General features: G+C 36.6%; 1 protein-coding gene across 1 annotated transcript in view; it reads right to left on the bottom strand.

The window, feature by feature from the left end:
• PDSS2 (decaprenyl diphosphate synthase subunit 2) overlaps positions 1–18,865 on the bottom strand; it is a 255,269-nt gene that overhangs the window by 32,394 nt on the left and 204,010 nt on the right. Inside the window, exons 5-6 of the mRNA XM_082856030.1 lie at positions 14,273–14,446; positions 13,201–13,332 (exon numbers count right to left, since the gene is read on the bottom strand). Of these exons, the coding sequence (XP_082712156.1) occupies positions 13,201–13,332; positions 14,273–14,446 (306 nt within the window). The remainder of the gene's footprint in view (positions 1–13,200; positions 13,333–14,272; positions 14,447–18,865) is intronic.

Here is an 18,865-nt window from a genome sequence, read left to right as displayed (position 1 = left end):
AACGGAACAAGTAAAAATCTTCCTCTGGGGGCTGCACAGTCTTGTTTTCACATACAATCTCCCTCTAGAACTTAAGCTCCATGAGAGTATGGACATTTTCTCTCCTGATCATAACAGTATTCCATGTCTAGATCAGTGCTTGTAGATAGTAGATGGTCAATATCTGGTGAATGAATGAATAAATGGATAAATGCTTTTTCTTAATAAGTGTTGGTTATGTACCATTTATTCAGGAAACTTACAAAGCAAAGTTCCTATTACTCTCTCCTAGTTCTAAGAAAGCTGGGTGTTTAGATTCAGTCAGTATGCAGTTGATGTGGAGCCACTACCTGGTGCCTTACAGATAATTTTTACTCGTATTGAACAGTACCATATTTTGACTTTATTACTCAACTTCTATTTAGAAGTAGACTGAAGAAGGGAATCTATAGAAAATAAATTCTAAGAATTCATGAAACTCAAACAACAAAAGGATAGAACAAAAGAATCATCTATCAGCCTTCTCACAGATGCAGCGGTTTAGAGTAATTGAGTGCCTCAACCTTGGTATCAGTGTATTGAAGAGAAAAGAGCCTGACTGGAGGTCAGGAGACCTCAGATTTCAAATGTACTCCCCCAAGCCTCAGGTGGTAAGTAGGCCCTGCTACGGAGGGAAACAGGTAGCCTAAGCTCTTAACTATGACCACTTTAAGAGGCACTGTGACCTCCTAGGAAATGGATATGCTGGGAGCCAGAAAATATGGTTTCTAGCCCGTAATAGGTTAATACCTCAAGTAATTTTAAATTTTTACGTGGGTCTTCATTTTCTTATCTGTAAAGTAAGAGTACTGGGTCAGAAAAGGCATCCCCAAATGCTGGGCTGGCTGTATCAGAATCACCTGGGTAGCCTATTAAAAATGCAGATCCTTAATACTCTAGCCCTGAATCTGAGTCATCTGAGGATCACTGGTGTGGACTATGTCTAACATCCTTTTCAATTTATGCTCTGTATGCATCAGTGTTTATTTCAAAGAGAACAACTATATAAGCTCCGTAAGTCTCAAGGAGAATGGAGTGCTGTAACTTTACCCTTTTTCTGACATCTACCACTTGCCATGTATATTTCTAGCAGAGCAAGATATTAAAATAACTTCCTCACTGGGGCCCAAAATAGGCTGATATAAAATAAATGCAGACTGTATTTCAATAGCCGGCAGTCCTGAACCTCTTCCTGCCACACTGTTCGTCTCCAGAAACCACTGTAAATTCTGCCACACACGGCGATTCCCTGAGGGCTTCATTACTTGGGTCTTTAAAAGGGATTCACTCATCTTTCGCCTCCTGTAGGTGTGCTCCTTGTCAATCCAGGTCATGAGAAAAGAAAGTAATTTTTCCCAGTCTTTAGCAGTTCACAGAGAATGTGTGGTTTGAACCTTGTTTTATCTTAAAAAAATGTGAAAATAGACAAGCTAGTGTGCCAGTGCTCATGACATTGAAGGCCTCCTCTGACAGCTACAGTGAGCGCTGTAAAACAATATTCTACACCAAAGCAAACAAAGCCAGTGCTCTGATTGAGAGGATGCACAGAGGGATTAATTCCAAAGGTTTATATACCAGTCTCTGCAGACCAAAGGCAGATAGATTCTCTGTTGGTAAGTAATGGATGTACAATGTGGTCTTTTACTTTAAGAAACAAATGCTTTTTTATAAGTCAGGTAACAAAGAAGGATTGGATGACATAAATGAACTGCTTCCAATTTCTAACTACTGCTATCTGGACTTGAAAACTGGATATGGAAAAACCTTTTTCTAAAAGCAGAAAACTAATATTCCACAGCAGGGAGTGCAGAAATTGCTAGAGACTGATCATCTCTTCTTATCATGTTATTCTTCCCCAATGCTACCAGCTATATTTTAGAATAACAATTTAAAAAATAAGATTCTCTTCTTCAGCCTTCAAGAAAAACTATCCTTCTTTCCAATTTTTTAGTTGAAAGAACATAATGAACACCCATTTGCCCTCCAACTAGATTAATTAGTTGCTAATATTTTGTCATCTTTGCTTTCTCTCTAGATGATCATTTGCTGACTATATGAGAGTAAATTATAAACATAATGATATCTCATCCCTAAATATGTCAGCATTTATCTCCTAAGAACAATGGTGTTCTCCTACATAACTACAAACCCATGACCACATCCAACAAGTTTAACGTTTACTATAGTATTTAAGATAATGTCTGTATTCAAAATTTCTGGTCCAACCAGTAGCGTCCTTTAGAGCTATGTTTATCCCAATCCAAGATCAAATTAAAAATCACACATTCCCTTTGGATGTCACGGCTTTTTAATCTCTTCTAATCTACAACATTCTCCACACCACCACCTTTTCTTTTATAATATGGCATTTTTTAAAAGAATCCATGTCAGTTGCCCCGCAGAATGTCCCTTCTCCTGGACTTGTCTAATTGTTTTCACATGATTAGATTCAGGTTAAAATATTTTTGAAAAGACTCCTACATAGATGATGCTGAACACTTCTCCATTACATCAGGAGTCATACAATATCAGTTGTCTCGTTACTGGTGAGACTAAGTTTGTTCACTTCCTCCCTTTGTCTTCAATAAGTAATCTGTAGGGTGCTTTGAGTCCCTGTGAATATTCAGTTCCCTACTAACCATTCATCTAATTGTTTTAACCAATTATTCACTAATGATTCTTGTTTGAGTAAAATATTATATTGGTGGCTACAAAAATAATGATATTAAAAAAATAATGATATTTTAAAGGTCTGCCTTGGTACTGGAAGAAATATCATCAATTTCTTTAGAGAAAACATGTCTTACTGAAAACAAACTCTCCTTGCATTTGCATTGGTATTAAGAGGTGGAGTTTAGTATATATATGTGAGATTTGTTGGTGGACAGAGGAACGGAGAAAGGACACATCCCAAAATTGTTTGGGTATAGTGTATGAGGATTTTAAAAGGTCACAAATCAGATATCTACTAGATCTGCTAGCCCCCAAGTTGAAGCAGCCAGCTAGCTAAGTTTGGTTTGGGAGGAGAAGCAATCCTTGCTGGGCTCTCCAGTTACGGAGCTGGAAAGGTGTCAGAATATAAAGGAACAGGGCAGGCCTTTTCTTTGCTATCTTGACCATTCTTACCTACTAATAAGAGAGCGCAGAAGGCATCTGCAAGGAAGTGAACACCCTTCAGAATTTGGGTACCTGATTTTACCATCTCCTTCACCGGGGAAAGCTAATTTTTGGAGGCAAATTTCAATCTCCATGGAATTAACTTTCTCATATTCTCTTCCTTTGGTTTGATGCGAGAAGAGGAAGAAATAGACAGATGCAGAAGGCTATGGTAACCCATTAAAAAAAGGGGAGGGGGCTTTTATCATTTACATGACAAATCTCTCTCTGTTCAGAAGTCCTGTTATCACTTTTCTTTTTATTTATTTTTTTGTACAGCAGGTTCTTATTAGTTATCTATTTTATACATATTAGTGTATATATGTATAATATACATATTATATGTATATTATATGTATATGTCAGTCTCAATCTCCCAATTCATCCCACCAGTACCACCCTCCCCCACCACTTTCCCCCCTTGGTGTCCATACATTTGTTATCTACATCTGTGTCTCTATTTCTGCCCTGCAAACCAGTTCATCTGTACCATTTTTCTAGGTTCCACATATATGCATTAATATACGATATTTGTATTTCTCTTTCTGAACTTACTTCACTCTGTATGACAGTCTCTAGATCCATCCATGTCTCTACAAATGACCCAATTTTGTTCCTTTTTATGGCTGAATAATATTCCATTGTATGTATATACCACATCTTCTTTCTCCATTCATCTGTTAATGGGCATTTAGGTTGCTTCCATGACTTGGCTATTGTAAATAGTGCTGCAATGAACATTGGGGTGCATGTGTCTTTTTGAATTACGGTTTTCTCTGGGTATACACCCAGTAGTGGGGATTGCTGGGTCATATGGTAATTCTATTTTTAGTTTTTTAAGGAACCTCCATACTGTTCTCCATAGTGGCTGTATCAATTTACATTCCCACCAACAGTGCAAGAGGCTTCCCTTTTCTCCACACCCTCTCCAGCATTTGTTGTTTGTAGATTTTCTGATGAAGCCCATTCTAACTGGTGTGAGGTGATACCTCATTGTAGTTTTGATTTGCATTTCCTTAATAATTAGTGATGTTGAGCAGCTTTTCATGTGCTTCTTGGTCATCTGTATGTCTTCTTTGGAGAAATGTCTATTTAGGTATTCTGCCCATTTTTGGATTGGGTTGTTTTTTTGGTATTGAGCTGCATGAGCTGTTTATATATTTTGGAGATTAATCCCTTGTCCACTGATTCGTTTGCAAATATTTTGTCCCATTCTGAGGGTTGTCTTTTCGTCTTGTTTGTAGTTTCCTTTGCTTTGCAAAAGCTTTTAAGTTTCATTAGGTCCCATTTGTTTATTTTTATTTCCATTACTCTAGGAAGTGGATCAAAAAAGATCTTGCTGTGATTTATGTCAAAGAGTGTTCTGCCTATGTTTTCCTCTAAGAGTTTTATAGTGTCCGGTCTTACATTTAGGTCTCTATTCCATTTTGAGTTTATTTTTGTGTATGGCGTTAGGGAGTGTTCTAATTTCATTCTTTTATATGTAGCTGTCCAGTTTTCCCAGCACCACTTATTGAACAGGCTTTTTTTCTCCATTGTATATTCTTGCCTCCTTTATCAAAAATAAGGTGACCCAAGGTGCATGGGTTTATCTCTGGGCTTTCTATCCTGTTCCATTGATGTATATTTCTGTTTTTGTGCCAGTACCATATTGTCTTGATTACTGTGGCTTTGTAGTATAGTCTGAAGTCAGGGAGTCTGATTCCTCCAGCCCTGTTTTTTTCCCTCAAGCAGAAGTCTTGTTATCACTTATAATCCATTTTCCTTACTATGCACTCTTGGAATCCGGAAGAGACGTGAAATATAAAATTACAGTTTGACTAAGAAAAAAAAATCTACCCAGATCTCAGAAAGCCATGAGCAAGGAAATGAGGCTGACAGGAGAACTGAGCTGTTTCCTCCTGTGGCCAGGTCCCAAGGTGATGTCCACCAACCCTGACAGTGTATCTCAAGCCACCATGTCAAAAACCAAACTTATGCCAATGTTCCCACTTCACTTTCCTGTTTTTATTTATGGCACAGTTCTTTCTGTTATCCAAGTTCAAAATCCTCGTTGTGGCCTCTGACCACCCCTCCCCAGTAGACATCTGCCAGGTTCTCCCTATCATATCAGTTTTCAGGTCCTATATATTTTCTCTCTGAAGTGAATTTTATACCTAATTTCCTTACTTTCCCGTTCTCATGGCCAATACTCTGATTAGGACTTTTTCCCTGCACTTATGAACAGATTCCTCACAACCTCCTGACTGATCTCCTTTTCTATAGTATCTCCTTGTTCTTCTGATTCTATATAACATAGTTAGATATACCTCTCTAAAACACATTTCAAACCTTGACAATACCTGGCTCAGAAACTTCAATTTCTGCTCCATGACTTCTGAATCAAGTTCATTTTCTAAAGAGAAACATCCCCAAATCCTTTTTTTTAAATTGACGTAAAATTCACATAACATAAATGTGAATTTATGTTACTCAGTGACATCTAATACATTCACAATGTTGTGCAACCATCACCACTATCTAGTTCCAGAACATTTTTGTCACGTTGTAACATGTATCAATACTTCATTCCTTTTTATGGCTGGATAATAATCCATTGCATGGATATACCATATTTTGTTTATCCATTCATCATTTGATGGACACTGGGTCGTTTCCACTTTTTGGCTTTTGTAAATATTGCTATACATGTTTTTGTTTGAACCAAAGTCTTTTAAGTATAGTCATTATGTACTATTTTGGCAATTCTTCATCTATCCCTATATGCCCCATGTTTTTCACCTTCCATCCAAATTATAATACTTCTTTTTTCTTTGAATACACTGCATGCTTGCCCATCTGCAGCCCTTTTTCATGGTTTCTGTTGTGTAGGAAGCCCTCATTCCCATCTTTGTTGTCAAGATCTTCTTCAAGGACTATCTCAGATATCACTTACTTCACAAACCCTTTGTTGACTTTTCCAACAGGATTCAAACTCTTTTTCCTCTGAGCTGCCCCACTGGCATCAATTACAGTACTCCTTATATTTGTGTGCTTCTCTTAACAAGGCCAAGACAACCATCAGGCAATTTACTGCTGTATCTCCTACAGTCAAGCACTTTGTTTCCTTAAGTGCTCAGAAAACCTTAAGAAATATTTTAACTTAGGAGATAGTTAGAGCCATTTCATAGTCTTTGTGGTCTCGTATAGAGTCCTTTAAAATGCCCACACTCTACACCCTCTATGGTAGAGGATGTTGTCAGTATTATTCCTTTTGAAACAACTCAAAATAACTTAAATAATTAGAAAAATATCATGTGGCATTCATGAGGACTCTCTGAATGTGCACTTTCTCTTTTGTTTAAGAATATATATGTGTTATATTCATGCACATCAGCCTTGCCTAGCAATTTTTCTTTCACTTTTTGAATAAGAAGGAAAAGTAGGATATCTAGGGACAACTGAGTTATAGTTTAGCACTGGTAATATATAGTTCACTTAAGGTATTTTATGGATGGTTATGACAGTGGCAGAATGTCACAAGCCTAAGTGACATTTCAATACTTTCAGAAATAGCCAAGAAAAAAATAATCATAATTCTTATTTCTTCAGGTGACTTATAATGGCAGCAGAAAACTAGAAGGATCATTAAAAATAAAGTTTGCTGACCTGCAATAGCCCCTGGACTCCCTGAGAGAGTCAGAGCTCTGTGGTTCTCTGAAGGATTCCACCTTCTTTTATTCAGAATCAAAATGATAGCTGAGTAATGACTTCACCTCCCTAGGGTGAATCACCCATTCACTATCAGTATTTTTAACCTGATCATTATTTTTCAGCAGCTATAAATTTAAATTTAAAATTAAGGTAGGAAGGGATCTGTAGAATTTCGTATGGAGACATTGCTTAACAAATATTTTTCATCTGTTTCTGGTCTGGCCTGGTGCTCTAAACTGCCTCTTACGAAAGTGCATAGTGTGTGTACACCTGAGGGTGCGATGGAAAACAGCTATCCGATCTTAAGATTTGGGGAGGACGGGGAAGTTGGAGTGGGTAGCAGGGCCTGATATGAAAAATTCCAGAGGTGCTGTGCTTCTTGGCTTCACAGTGATGTTGAATGGGCGCTAAGGGTATGTGATCCCCTCTTCCCTTCCTTTCCAGTCATTAATTCTCACTCTCCCTAAGCAGGAAATCAAAAGGGAAATGGGACACAAACCTGTCTATAATTTTACATGTGATAATAACAAATCATAGTTGTCTTCCGTCACTGGGAGCAAGACTTTTCTATTTCTAAGTGTCAAAGACAGTATTTAGCTTCTAATAGAGATAAATATTTTCTTATAATGCATCTCTTGCCTAAGAGATTATTTAAAGAAATTTCTTAGATTTATTTGAGAGCTGAAAGGGACCTTAGAAAGGATCTAGTTCAATGCCATCATTTTGCAAAAAAAATAATAAAATGGATGTTAAAGAATGTGACCAAGGTAAACAGATGCTAGCAGAGCCCAAACTGGAATACAGGTCTTCCAAATCCTGGTCCTCTATGGACCATTTCTGCTATACCAACTTGATTCTTTCTATTTAACAAAATAGGTTGCCAGCAGTTTTGTCCCCCGAAGACCACACCACACACACTTTCTGACAAATACTAATTAGATGACTATTCCAAGTAAGTTACTATACAGGACTATTGGTAATTCAAAGGTAAATTCACTACGATCCTTAAGGATCTTACAATAAAATTCAAAACCTGGGAGAAGAAAGGTTTACAAAAATGCAGAGGAGAAAAATATCACAGAAAGTTGGAAAGAGAGCACTAGAACTAATTTCAGGATTAATAAGCAGCCTCCTTGAGATTCAGGATAGAATGTCCCTCTCAAGTGTTATGCAAATTGTGTTCCCCAACCCTGACTAGGCAGTGTTCACAGAAAAAGATCATTATTATAGAGAGCTTTATATAAACATGAATAAAATTTAGAAAATTAAAATAAACTCAAGTAAGGAGTCTTTAATCTGAAAAATGTTGCCCCCTGCATGACAGAAACTGATTTCTTAAATTTCTTATTTGCTTCAGACAAATTCACCTTCTCTTCTTCTGTGACCCTGTTCATGACTCAGACATGTAGATATAAGGAGAAGGGCCCGAAGTCCATGGAGCAAATCACAGCAGTCTGGTGGGGCCTTGAGAGGTGGGCAATAAACTGCCAGTTCTTCCTGAAGGATGAGGATTTAGAGATGATCACAGGGGACCTAGGCTGGAGGATGTAACCTCGTCTACTCATGGGTGTCATCTTGGCAGTTTACTGACCTCTGGACAAGATCTATTTAATTTACTGGAGATAATGCCTAAGGCATAGGCTGTTTGGAAAAGATATCCCTTTGAACTGAAAATCAAATTGAAGATAATGATTTGGGAATATTTCACCAGTTGTTTAGGAAATCCTGGACTCTCATGTAGTCTATATTTACAACTTTGCATGCTTGCAAAGACACTAAGAGTTAAATATGTTCCTTTTCTGTGAAGCTTCTTTAAAATTCATATCTATGATGCTCATATATATATATATATACACACACACACAAACACACACACACATATATATATGTATATATGTGAATAGCCAACGGAGACTTGATAGCTTTCTTTTTTAAAATAATTAATTAATTAATTAATTAATTTTTGGCTGTGTTGGGTCTTCGTTTCTGTGCGAGGGGCTTTCTCTAGTTGCGGTGAGCGGGGGCCACTCTTCATTGCGGTGCACGGGCCTCTCACTGTCATGGCTTCTCTTGTTGCGGAGCACAGGCTCCAGATGCGCAGGCTCAGTAGTTGTGGCTCACGGGCCCAGTTGCTCCGCGGCATGTGGGATCTTCCCAGACCAGGGCTCGAACCCGTGTCCCCTTCATTGGCAGGCAGATTCTCAACCATTGCGCCACCAGGGAAGCCCCAATAGCTTTCATTTAACATATTTAGCTGGATCTTTTCAACCAAAATGTGTATCTGCAATGTATTCTAATGTAATCCAATTAGAGCCACTAACACCATCTGTATATACATTTTTGGTTCAGCTGTCAAAAAACACACAAATACAACGCTCATAATACAATATTCAATAGTTGTGTAATATTTTATTGTACTATACTTCATTTAACTTTTTTCTATTTTCAAATGTATCAATTTTCATTTTCTTCCTTTTATAATTAGTATTTTACTACATATTTTAATATGTAAATCTTTGCCCACATCTGTGTTATTTTTCTTGGGATACGTTACTAGAGTGCAATTACTATAGCAAAGTATATAAACTTTTAAACCAAAGGTTTAAATTATGTATAGTATTTAAAGAGTCTAATAACACAAGACTTCTAACAAAATATCCTAGCACTCTCCAGACTTTGTCTGTCTCATTTCCCTCACTTTAGCTGTTTCTTCTGTTTATCTTCAAATACTGTTTTCTTGATTTTTAAATTTTAAGACATTATCTATTGATCCTATGATAAAAGGAATAATTACATTTCTTACGTGACCAAAAACATTCCTTTCCCCTACCCTCTCCCCAGTGATTATACTTTTTGGTTTAAATCAGTATTTGGTATTTACATTTTTATGCTATATAAATATTATCCTCTAAGCCATGTTAAGTATTATGATTACATTTTCTTTCTTATACATTAAAAATTTATTCACTACAGCTAAGAACTGCCTCATTTCGTATCATATGTTTAATGTGGCTGTTTAAAAACGTGGGCCCCAAATTCTCTGAAATTGTTCCCAGTGATAGGTGAGGTATACAGCCCCTCCCCTTGGTTCTGGGTGGGCTTGTGACTATTTTGATAGGAGATCATGAACATGGCGTGTGATTTCAGAGGCTGGTCATAAAAGAAGATGCAGCCTCTGCCTTGTTTGCTGGAAGGAACACTTGTGTTTGGAGTTCTGAGCTGGCAAGAAAGAAGTCTGACTACTCTGAGGCTGCCATGCTGTGAGGAAGCCAAGCCAAGTGGAGGAGCCACGTGTGAATACTCTGGTTGTTAAGAAGCCTGGTTTTCTTGACAGCCCAGCCTAGGTGCCAGGTGTGAGTGGAGACTCCAAATGATTCCAGTCCCCAGCATCACTGAATCACCTCTAGCCTCTGGGTGTTTCCAGCTGAGGCCCCAGACATCATGGAGCAGTCATCCCTTCTGTGCATTGTCCAAATTCCTGACCCACAGAATCCATGAACATAATAAAATGATTATTTTAAGCAGCTAAGTTTTGGGGTAATTTGTTATGCAGCAGTGGTAACTGGTACTCTTACTCTTAACTGGTACTTTCTATGTTCCTGTTATTAATTTGTCCCTAAATTCTCAATATGGCCAAGTACATTAGGGGATCATCAGTTCCGTCGTTTCCTTGGAGATCTCTGTCCTCTTGTCCCAATTGAGCCTGGATGCAGAGCCATCAGCCTAGGACTTGCATGGGTGAGAGACAATGTAGCATGCTATTGTACTTACAGATGTGGGCCCTGTAGTGAGGCTGCCTGGGTTTGCATCCTGGCTCTAGCACTTACCAGTGCTGTGTGACTGTGCTCAAGTTAATCTCTCTCTGCTTCAGGTTTCTCATTAGAACAGTGGTTGGCACAAAGTAAGTTCTCTTATTGTTGGTATTCTTGTTGTTGTTTATTATTCTTCCCTTCATATTGTCCTGGGAATTCCCATCATCTCACACCTATGTCTGATGCCCTAGTTCCTAAATTCCACATGTTTTTCTTTCTTGGTTATTCCCTTTATAGAATATATCACCAGCTCCCTAAAAAAAGATGCTTAGGAGGTAAGTTTTTTGAGACTTTATTTATGCTTTAATTGTCTTTAACATCACACTTGATAATATGACTGGCATAAAATTCTAATTTGGAAACAATTTCTCTTTGAATGTTGAAGTTATTACTTCATTGTCTTGAAGCTTTCAGTGTCACTACTAAGACAATTCTGATTCTTGATCCTTTGTACGTAGGTTTTTCTTTCTGGAAGTATTAAGATCTCTTCTTTATCCCCATTGTTTCAAAATTTGATAATGATGTCACTTGGTGTAGGTCTTTTAAAATTCACAATTTAGAGTGCCATTTCAATTTAGAGACATCTTCAGGTCCTTCATTTCTTAGAATTTTTCTTTTCTTTTAATTCTTTATTAATTTTTCACCTCCATTTTCATTAAGTCTCTTTCTGGGACTCATAATAGATGTTAGATCTCTCAGATTGGTCCTCTAATTTTCTTATCTTTTCTATTATCCTTTTAGTCAATTTTCTGGGAGATTCTTTTAATATCTTCCATTCTTCTTCTGATTTTTTAAAAAAATAAATTTATTTATTTTATTTATTTATTTTTCGCTGTCTCGGGTCTTCATTGCTGCATGACGGCTTCCTCTAGTTGCAGTGAGTGGGGGTCTATGCTTTGTTGCGGTGCATGGGCTTCTCATTGCGGTGGCTTCTCTTGTTGCAGAGCACAGGCTCTAGGTGCATGGGCTGCAGTAGTTGTGGCACACAGGCTCTAGAGCACAAGGCTCAGCAGTTGTGGCGCACTGGCTTTGTTGTTCCGCAGCATGTGGGATCTTCCCGGTCCAGGATTTGAACCTGTGTCCCCTGCATTGGCAAGCAGATTCTTAACCACTGCACCACCAGGGAGGCCCCTTCTTCTAATTTTTTTTAAAATTCTGCTTTCATATTTTTATACTTTATAATTCTGATTTCTTATTCTTGAATTGTCCTTTTTTACATATCACCTGTTCTTATTTCATGGATTTAATATCTTATCTCACTGAATATATTGATTGTAGTACATTTGGAAATGTCTTTTTTCCCCCTTGCACTGCCTCTGTTTCCTCTAAGTTCCCTCCTTTTTTTAAAATCAGTTTGATTTTGACTTGTTCTTTCACGGCAGAGGCTGCTTTCAAATGCCCAGTGGTCCTTTAATAGCTATTCTACTTCAGTTGGATGTTCTGTGCCCTTGGATACTCTGAGGCTTGTCAACTGGTGGACCTCACTGTAAGGCAGCTGGCCAGGGTTACGGCATGTTTACTGAGGGAGCCCCAAAAGTCCACATCTGCAGGGCTTTTCCTCTGGGTTTGACAGTTTCCCCAGAAAGGAATCCTCTCATTTTCTACCTGGTGAATATAACAGATTTTAAGCTGGCTGTAAGTATTCTGAGATCTATTAGGGAGGAGTGGCTGGAGAGGGAAAATCTTATCTTTCCAAAAGCAGATATCTCAGGCTCTCTCTACTTGAAGTGTGCCATCTACCTCCGCCTCAGCTGTGCCTGCTTTCCCAAGTCCAGTCTCAGATTAACCCAATCAACTAGAACCACCAAGTTAAATAAATTCCATGAAGTTTTGGATAGAAAGGCAAGAACTTTTTGTACCTGGATTTAAAAAAACCCAAAAAAGTTTCTGGATTTAAGAAAAACCTAAAAAAGCTCCCTCTCATCTTCCATACCTTCCCTCCCCCACAAAAAAGTAGAAAATTCACCCAAGTCCCTTTACCCCTCTTACTTAATCATACTTTTTTTTTTTTTCCCCTTTGATAATGCCTCAGAACTTGAGTACTCAGGATCCAAGTTTGTTTTTGTTTTTTTTTTCCAAGTTTGTTTTAAAATCACCCAATGAAGTGACAGGCAGAACTCCTGGAATTCTGCAGCTTGTGCTAGAGTCTACATACGGGAAATTGCCGTCAGTTAAAGGGTGATGCTATTACCATAGCCCAATTTTTGAAAGCCTTTAGAAAAAAAAAAATCATCTGAGTTAATTAGTATTTACCACAGGCACAGATTTTGTATTGCAGTATTCTATGAATTCAGATAATAAGAAAACACAGTACTACAGTCTCTAACTTTTAACTAACACTTACCTCTCAAAAATGTATATTATAAATTAAGAATTTTACCTGTTATATGAATAAGCTCTTATATGACTGATCTATATGCTCCATATGGCTGATCAGTCTTAGATCATCATAAAATATGAGTTATGTTTTAAAATCAACCAAATACTATTGGTACCTAAAATAAGAGTAATTTCATTTTACCTCTCTGATCTGCTTAATCCACAAATCTCTTCCAAGAAACTCCTGATGTAAGACTACAGGAGCTGAGTTTAGATTAAAAGTCAAGGAGTCACTGGTCTTTTCTTTAATAAAAGGCTGGAGATCAGAATTTATCTAGAAGGAGTAGTGAAAAGAGTTAAATCAGTGAAATGCATATACATTGGCATGTTTTAGTCATATTCAGAAAGCACCAGTTACTACAGTGAAAAATTAAGCTTAAGGAACTCAGTTTTTAGATGTACTTTAATAAGCAAAAGAACAGCTCATATGATTAATAATAATCTTAAAAAAACTTTTTAAATAGTTTTCCCCTAACATATTCCTTTTTTATTTGGCAGCAGCCTTTATTTTGCTTTTTAAGTTCAAGATAAGGATCATAAATTATATTTATTTAATAAATATAATCAAATAATAAATAAATTAATCAAAGATTTAATAAAGGACATAAAAACTCACCTGGAGATATTACATATTTTTGTATGTATTTCCCCCTTCTTATGAGCTATTTAAATGGCATCTAAGAAATATGTACTAAATGGAATTTAAAATTACATATACATGGAGGTAACAAAATAATAGCTAATCTTGAGACATTTTATATTTCATTATGCCCATTCAAAAGAATCAGTTATTGGAATTAAAGCTTTCAACTTTGCTCCATATATTTCTAAATTTCATTAACTTTCCACAGTTTGTTTTACATAGGAACTATAAGGGAACTGTAACAAAAATGCAAATATTCTTCCATTTTGTGACTGGCAACATTACATGTTATTTAATAATTTGCAAGAGTTCTTTCAAGAACCCTTTCAGGTGGTAAGAAGAGACAAACATCACAAATACGGTTTAAGTAAGCTGTAGCTTTCTATCAAAATTATACAGTACTCACCAATCGTACTGTTTATATTATGTAATAACCACCATGAATGATAGATTTTATGTGCTCAATAGACAGTTTTTGAGATATAAAAGCAGTTCATTAAATGGTAAAATGTTTCTTGTGTATCATTTTAGCTATTTAAATACAGAAAAAATAGAAAGGGTATGCAAATACCTTATGACTCATGGCCATGTGCTTCCCATACTGAAATGCCATATCCTGAACCTCAGCATCATGCTTTGCTAATTCCATTGCAGCTTGGCAGCTCTTTGCTAATAAGGCACCATGGGAGAGAAAAGTCTGCTTCTTCCAAGTTAATATTCCAATATCATCTGTGATATGATTTTCCTAAAAATTGCAACAAAAGCCAAGATTAAAAAGGTTTGAGGAGTAATTTGTTTCGGTTTTTGAAGAATAAGCATTAAAAAATGAACTATTCAAAACACTCAGGCTGTTGCAACAAGACAGAACTAAAAGATGCTGACCCTGATCTCTACCTGAAGAGAACTAAGGAGGTGGGAACTGCTTGTTTAGGGTAATTGGGAAAAAATGAAAGAAATGCTGAAGCAAATTTTATTTTGAGCTAGGGAACTTCTATTAAAATATACTTATAAGCAAAATTAGAAACTTAGACCTTCAAACTAACTCTCTTCTAGATTCATATCAGTTCTTAATTAAGTGCTAATATTCCAAAACACAAGAATCCTATTGTCTTTAACTTATGTTAAAATGTCAAGGGCATAGTGAAGGAACTGCATTCTCTTATAAGCAGGTAGATAGAAAAAATCAGAGAGAAGGTAACCCATTACAATGGAGTATGATTAGATCATACTATTCATCAAAGTTTATTCCCATAAGAAGAAACAAGATGATAAGGGAAGACATAACTGTAGTTTATTTAATTTCATCTTTTTACATTACGAAAATCACGGTAGTATCTTTAAGTAAGCATAAGCATACACATACCTACTGACTCTAGACCAGTGATGTCCAATGAAATTATAATGTAAGCCCCATATGCAATTAAAAATTTGCTAGTAGCTACATTAGAAAAGTGAAAAGAAACAGGTGACATTAATCTTAATGACATTTTATCTATCCCAATATATCTAAAATATTACTATAATAAAATATATAATCAATATAAAATTATTAATAATATTTTACATTCTTTTTTTACACTAACTTTTCAAAATCAGTGTATATTTTACACTTACAGCACATCACTAGTGACATTTCAAGTACTCAATAGGTACAAGGAGCTGGTGGCTACCCTAGTGGACAGCTCTGCTTTAGGCAGTTAGCTCTCTGAGGACAAGAATGATGAAGCGATATACATAATGATGTTCATTTTACGGTGTTTCTTTGAAACCTCAAACTAACTAGAACCCATCCAGAAGGATTAATTAACTCAAACACTTTACTTCCTGCCGCCCATACCACAATCCTTCTCCTTCCACCATTATTTGGGGACAAAATAAAAAATAATAAGAAAACTTAGACACCATTAAAAAATGATCTTAGATTTAGCCCCACCTCTTTCACCATGTTGAAGGGAATCTTCAACCCATTGGTCAGATCAAATTCTCAACTTAATTTTACATGCTTTTAAACAAAAAGAGAGTTTCACTTATAGCAACAGTTACAAATATGCAACATAGTATTGTGTAATAATCAAAAAGCCACTTGGGGAGAAACAGTGCGTAAACTGCTTCATAAAACATTGCGAATAAATGATAGCATTTAATTTTGGAAATCTGAGAATGGATTTTAAAATATGTGAAGTTAATATCATATTAATAAACCTAGATAAAAACCATATTATCTCTCCAGATATACTAAAGATGCATTTGACAAAATTCAACTCCTATTCTTTCTTTCTTTCTTTATTTTGCAGTATGCGGGCCTCTCACTGTTGTGGCCTCTCCCGTTGCAAAGCACAGGCTCCGGACGCACAGGCTCAGCGGCCATGGCTCACGGGCCCAGCCACTCTGCGGCATGTGGGATCTTCCCGGACCGGGGCACGAACCCGTGTCCTCTGCATCGACAGGCGGACTCTTAACCACTACGCCACCAGGGAAGCCCTCAACTCCTATTCTTGATGGGAAAAAAGCACTGAATAAAACAGGAACAGATGCGTATTTCTTCTTTTTTTATAAATGTAATATACTGCAATTTTATTTCAATGGCACAAATGAAGTTAGCGTGTAGGAAATTTATTTATATTAAAAAAAATATTTATTTATTTGGTTGTGCCAGGTCTTAGTTGCGGTGGGTGGGCTCCTTAGCTGAGGCTCAAGGGCTCCTTAGTTGCGGCAGGCAGGCTCCTTGGTTGCAGCTCCAGGGCTCCTTAGTTGTGGCATGCAGGTTCCTTAGTTGTGGCATGTGAACTCTTAGTTGCGGCATGCATGTGGGATCTAGTTCCCTGACAAGGGATCAACCCAGGCCCCCTGAATTGGGAGTGCAGTCTTATCCACTGCGCCACCAGGGAAGTCCTGCGTGTAGGAAATTTAAATGAAACAGTATGGTAAAAATAGCAGAGAACCAAAAAATCTAAAAAGCAAGTACACCTAAAGCATGAGAATTCATTAGTGTTTCATCTTCAGTTATGACTGACACTTGATGCTTGCAAATTTTGAAATAAACTTTGAGATCATGATCACTATTCTGAAGAGATTTCAGCACCAGCACTAAGATTTGTACATTCAGTTGGTTTGCAGTTGACTTGTTAGCCATTTACATACTATGGTACAGATTTGTCACAGCTCAGATCACAGTGTTGAAGGAAAGAAAGACCTTCCTGTAATTATACAGAAAGGATCCTCTAACCTGCACTCAGCTTAAGACATCCAATGTACAAGAGCACGAAAACCATCACAGTAATGTGGTTTCAAGGAACATAGTTTTGGTAAGGAAATAACCTAAGCTCCTGTTTCCCATTTTAATTACTGAAATCTCTACCAATGACAAAAATGTCATATAGGACACTAAATGTACACAGTAATTCAAACTTCATGCAAAGAACATATTTAGCAATCTGGGATAATGCAGAATGACTGGAAATATAACGAATGTGATTCAACACTGGTTCTTTTTGTCATTTTACACAGACGTCATGTTAATATTAGACCAAAACACAGAATGTTTAGTGCATAAACCAGTTTCTTTTTTAAGATCTATCATTTTTATCGTAGTCTTTTATCTTACTTTGGACCACTTGTACCCCGTACTCTATCCTACTATAGCCTGTTTAACTTAATCAACAAAATCAAAAGTACTTTCTGAGCAGATTTATGGGGGACATAAAAATTTATAACATCAAAGTGTCTGCATAACCAAAAGTACAATAATAAAGAAGAAAATGCCTCCTATTTCTTTTAGAAAATAGTGCTTTGTAAGCTTGCTGCATCTTTAATGCTTTTACTATTGCATGACAATGAATAGTTGATAGAAAAAAAGAACTGTATACTTGAATTATGATAACTCATCCATCACAGATTAATCTAATAATGAAGTTTCTGCAGAAACAGGAACTATTTTAACAAGGAAAAAAAAATGCCCTCATTCCAGATGTATATTTCTTTAATGTGAAAGGTGCCTGTGTTTGTGTGTGTGTGTGCACAAGCGTGCATGATCACCCAAAAGTCAGCAAATACTTTATGGGGAAACACATGAGCCCTTCTTCCTAAAATCAGGAACAGGACAGAGATGAACACAATACCATTGCTATTTAACAATGTAATAGAAGAGGCAACAAAAGGATAGCTGTATAAAAATTAGAAAGGAAGAGTTTAACTATCACTACTTGAAGACAGTATAACTGTATATTGGGGAAGACCAATATACAAAACTCAACCAAAAAACTACTAAAACAAGAAGATAATTCAGTAAGGTAGCAGCATATAAAATCAATATAATTTATAATTAACATAACAGATGTAACCATAGCTTTCATACATAAAAACTAATCAGAAAGTAGTAAATAGGGCCTTTTCTTACATTATATCTATGAAAAAAAGATTTAAAAGCTGGGAATAAACTTAGAAATGTACAAAATTGATATGAAAAAAATGTTAAAATACTACTGAAGGAAAGCAAGTTAAATAAATATAAAGGCATATCATGTTTAAAGATAGCAAGATCCAACCTCATAAAGTTACTCCAATAAAATTAACACCACCCCTCCCCTCCCCCCCCAACTTAGGCAAGCTGATTCTAAAGTTCATATTGGAAACAGCATGAAGAATAACCAGAATAAGCAGGAAGCCATGAAAAAGAAGAGCAGTGTAGGGTGAGGTGGGGGGAAGAAGGGTAGATGAGGAGAGCTAATGATGTCTAGCCCTACCAGATACTATATTATAAAGCCTGGGTAATTAAAAAAAAAAAAGTGCACTTTTTAGATAGACAAATGATGGAACGAAATAGAAAGTCCAGCAATCAATCAAACTATACACAGGAATTTACTATATTTTAGGGAAAAGTTGGACTTTTCAGTAAATGGTGCTGGTACAACTGAATAGATTTCTGGAAGAAAATTAAGACTGCTCTGTATTTCACACAATTTATCAGGATAAACTCTACATAGCAAAAAATAAAAGCAAAAGAACCACAAACAATAGAAAACAAAAGACAATAAGGAAAGGTATGTGCACTTTCTATCACAGATGAATGACAAATCTCCCTGTGATAGGCTAATAATGGTCCCCCACAAAGATAGCCACATCTTAATCCCTAGAGTCTGTGACTGTTACCTTACATGGTAAAGGG

This window comes from Leucopleurus acutus (genome assembly GCF_964270905.1).
Source record: "Leucopleurus acutus genome assembly, chromosome: 15".
Classification (NCBI taxonomy): domain Eukaryota; kingdom Metazoa; phylum Chordata; class Mammalia; order Artiodactyla; family Delphinidae; genus Leucopleurus; species Leucopleurus acutus.
This window is presented reverse-complemented; position numbering and strand designations above follow the sequence as displayed.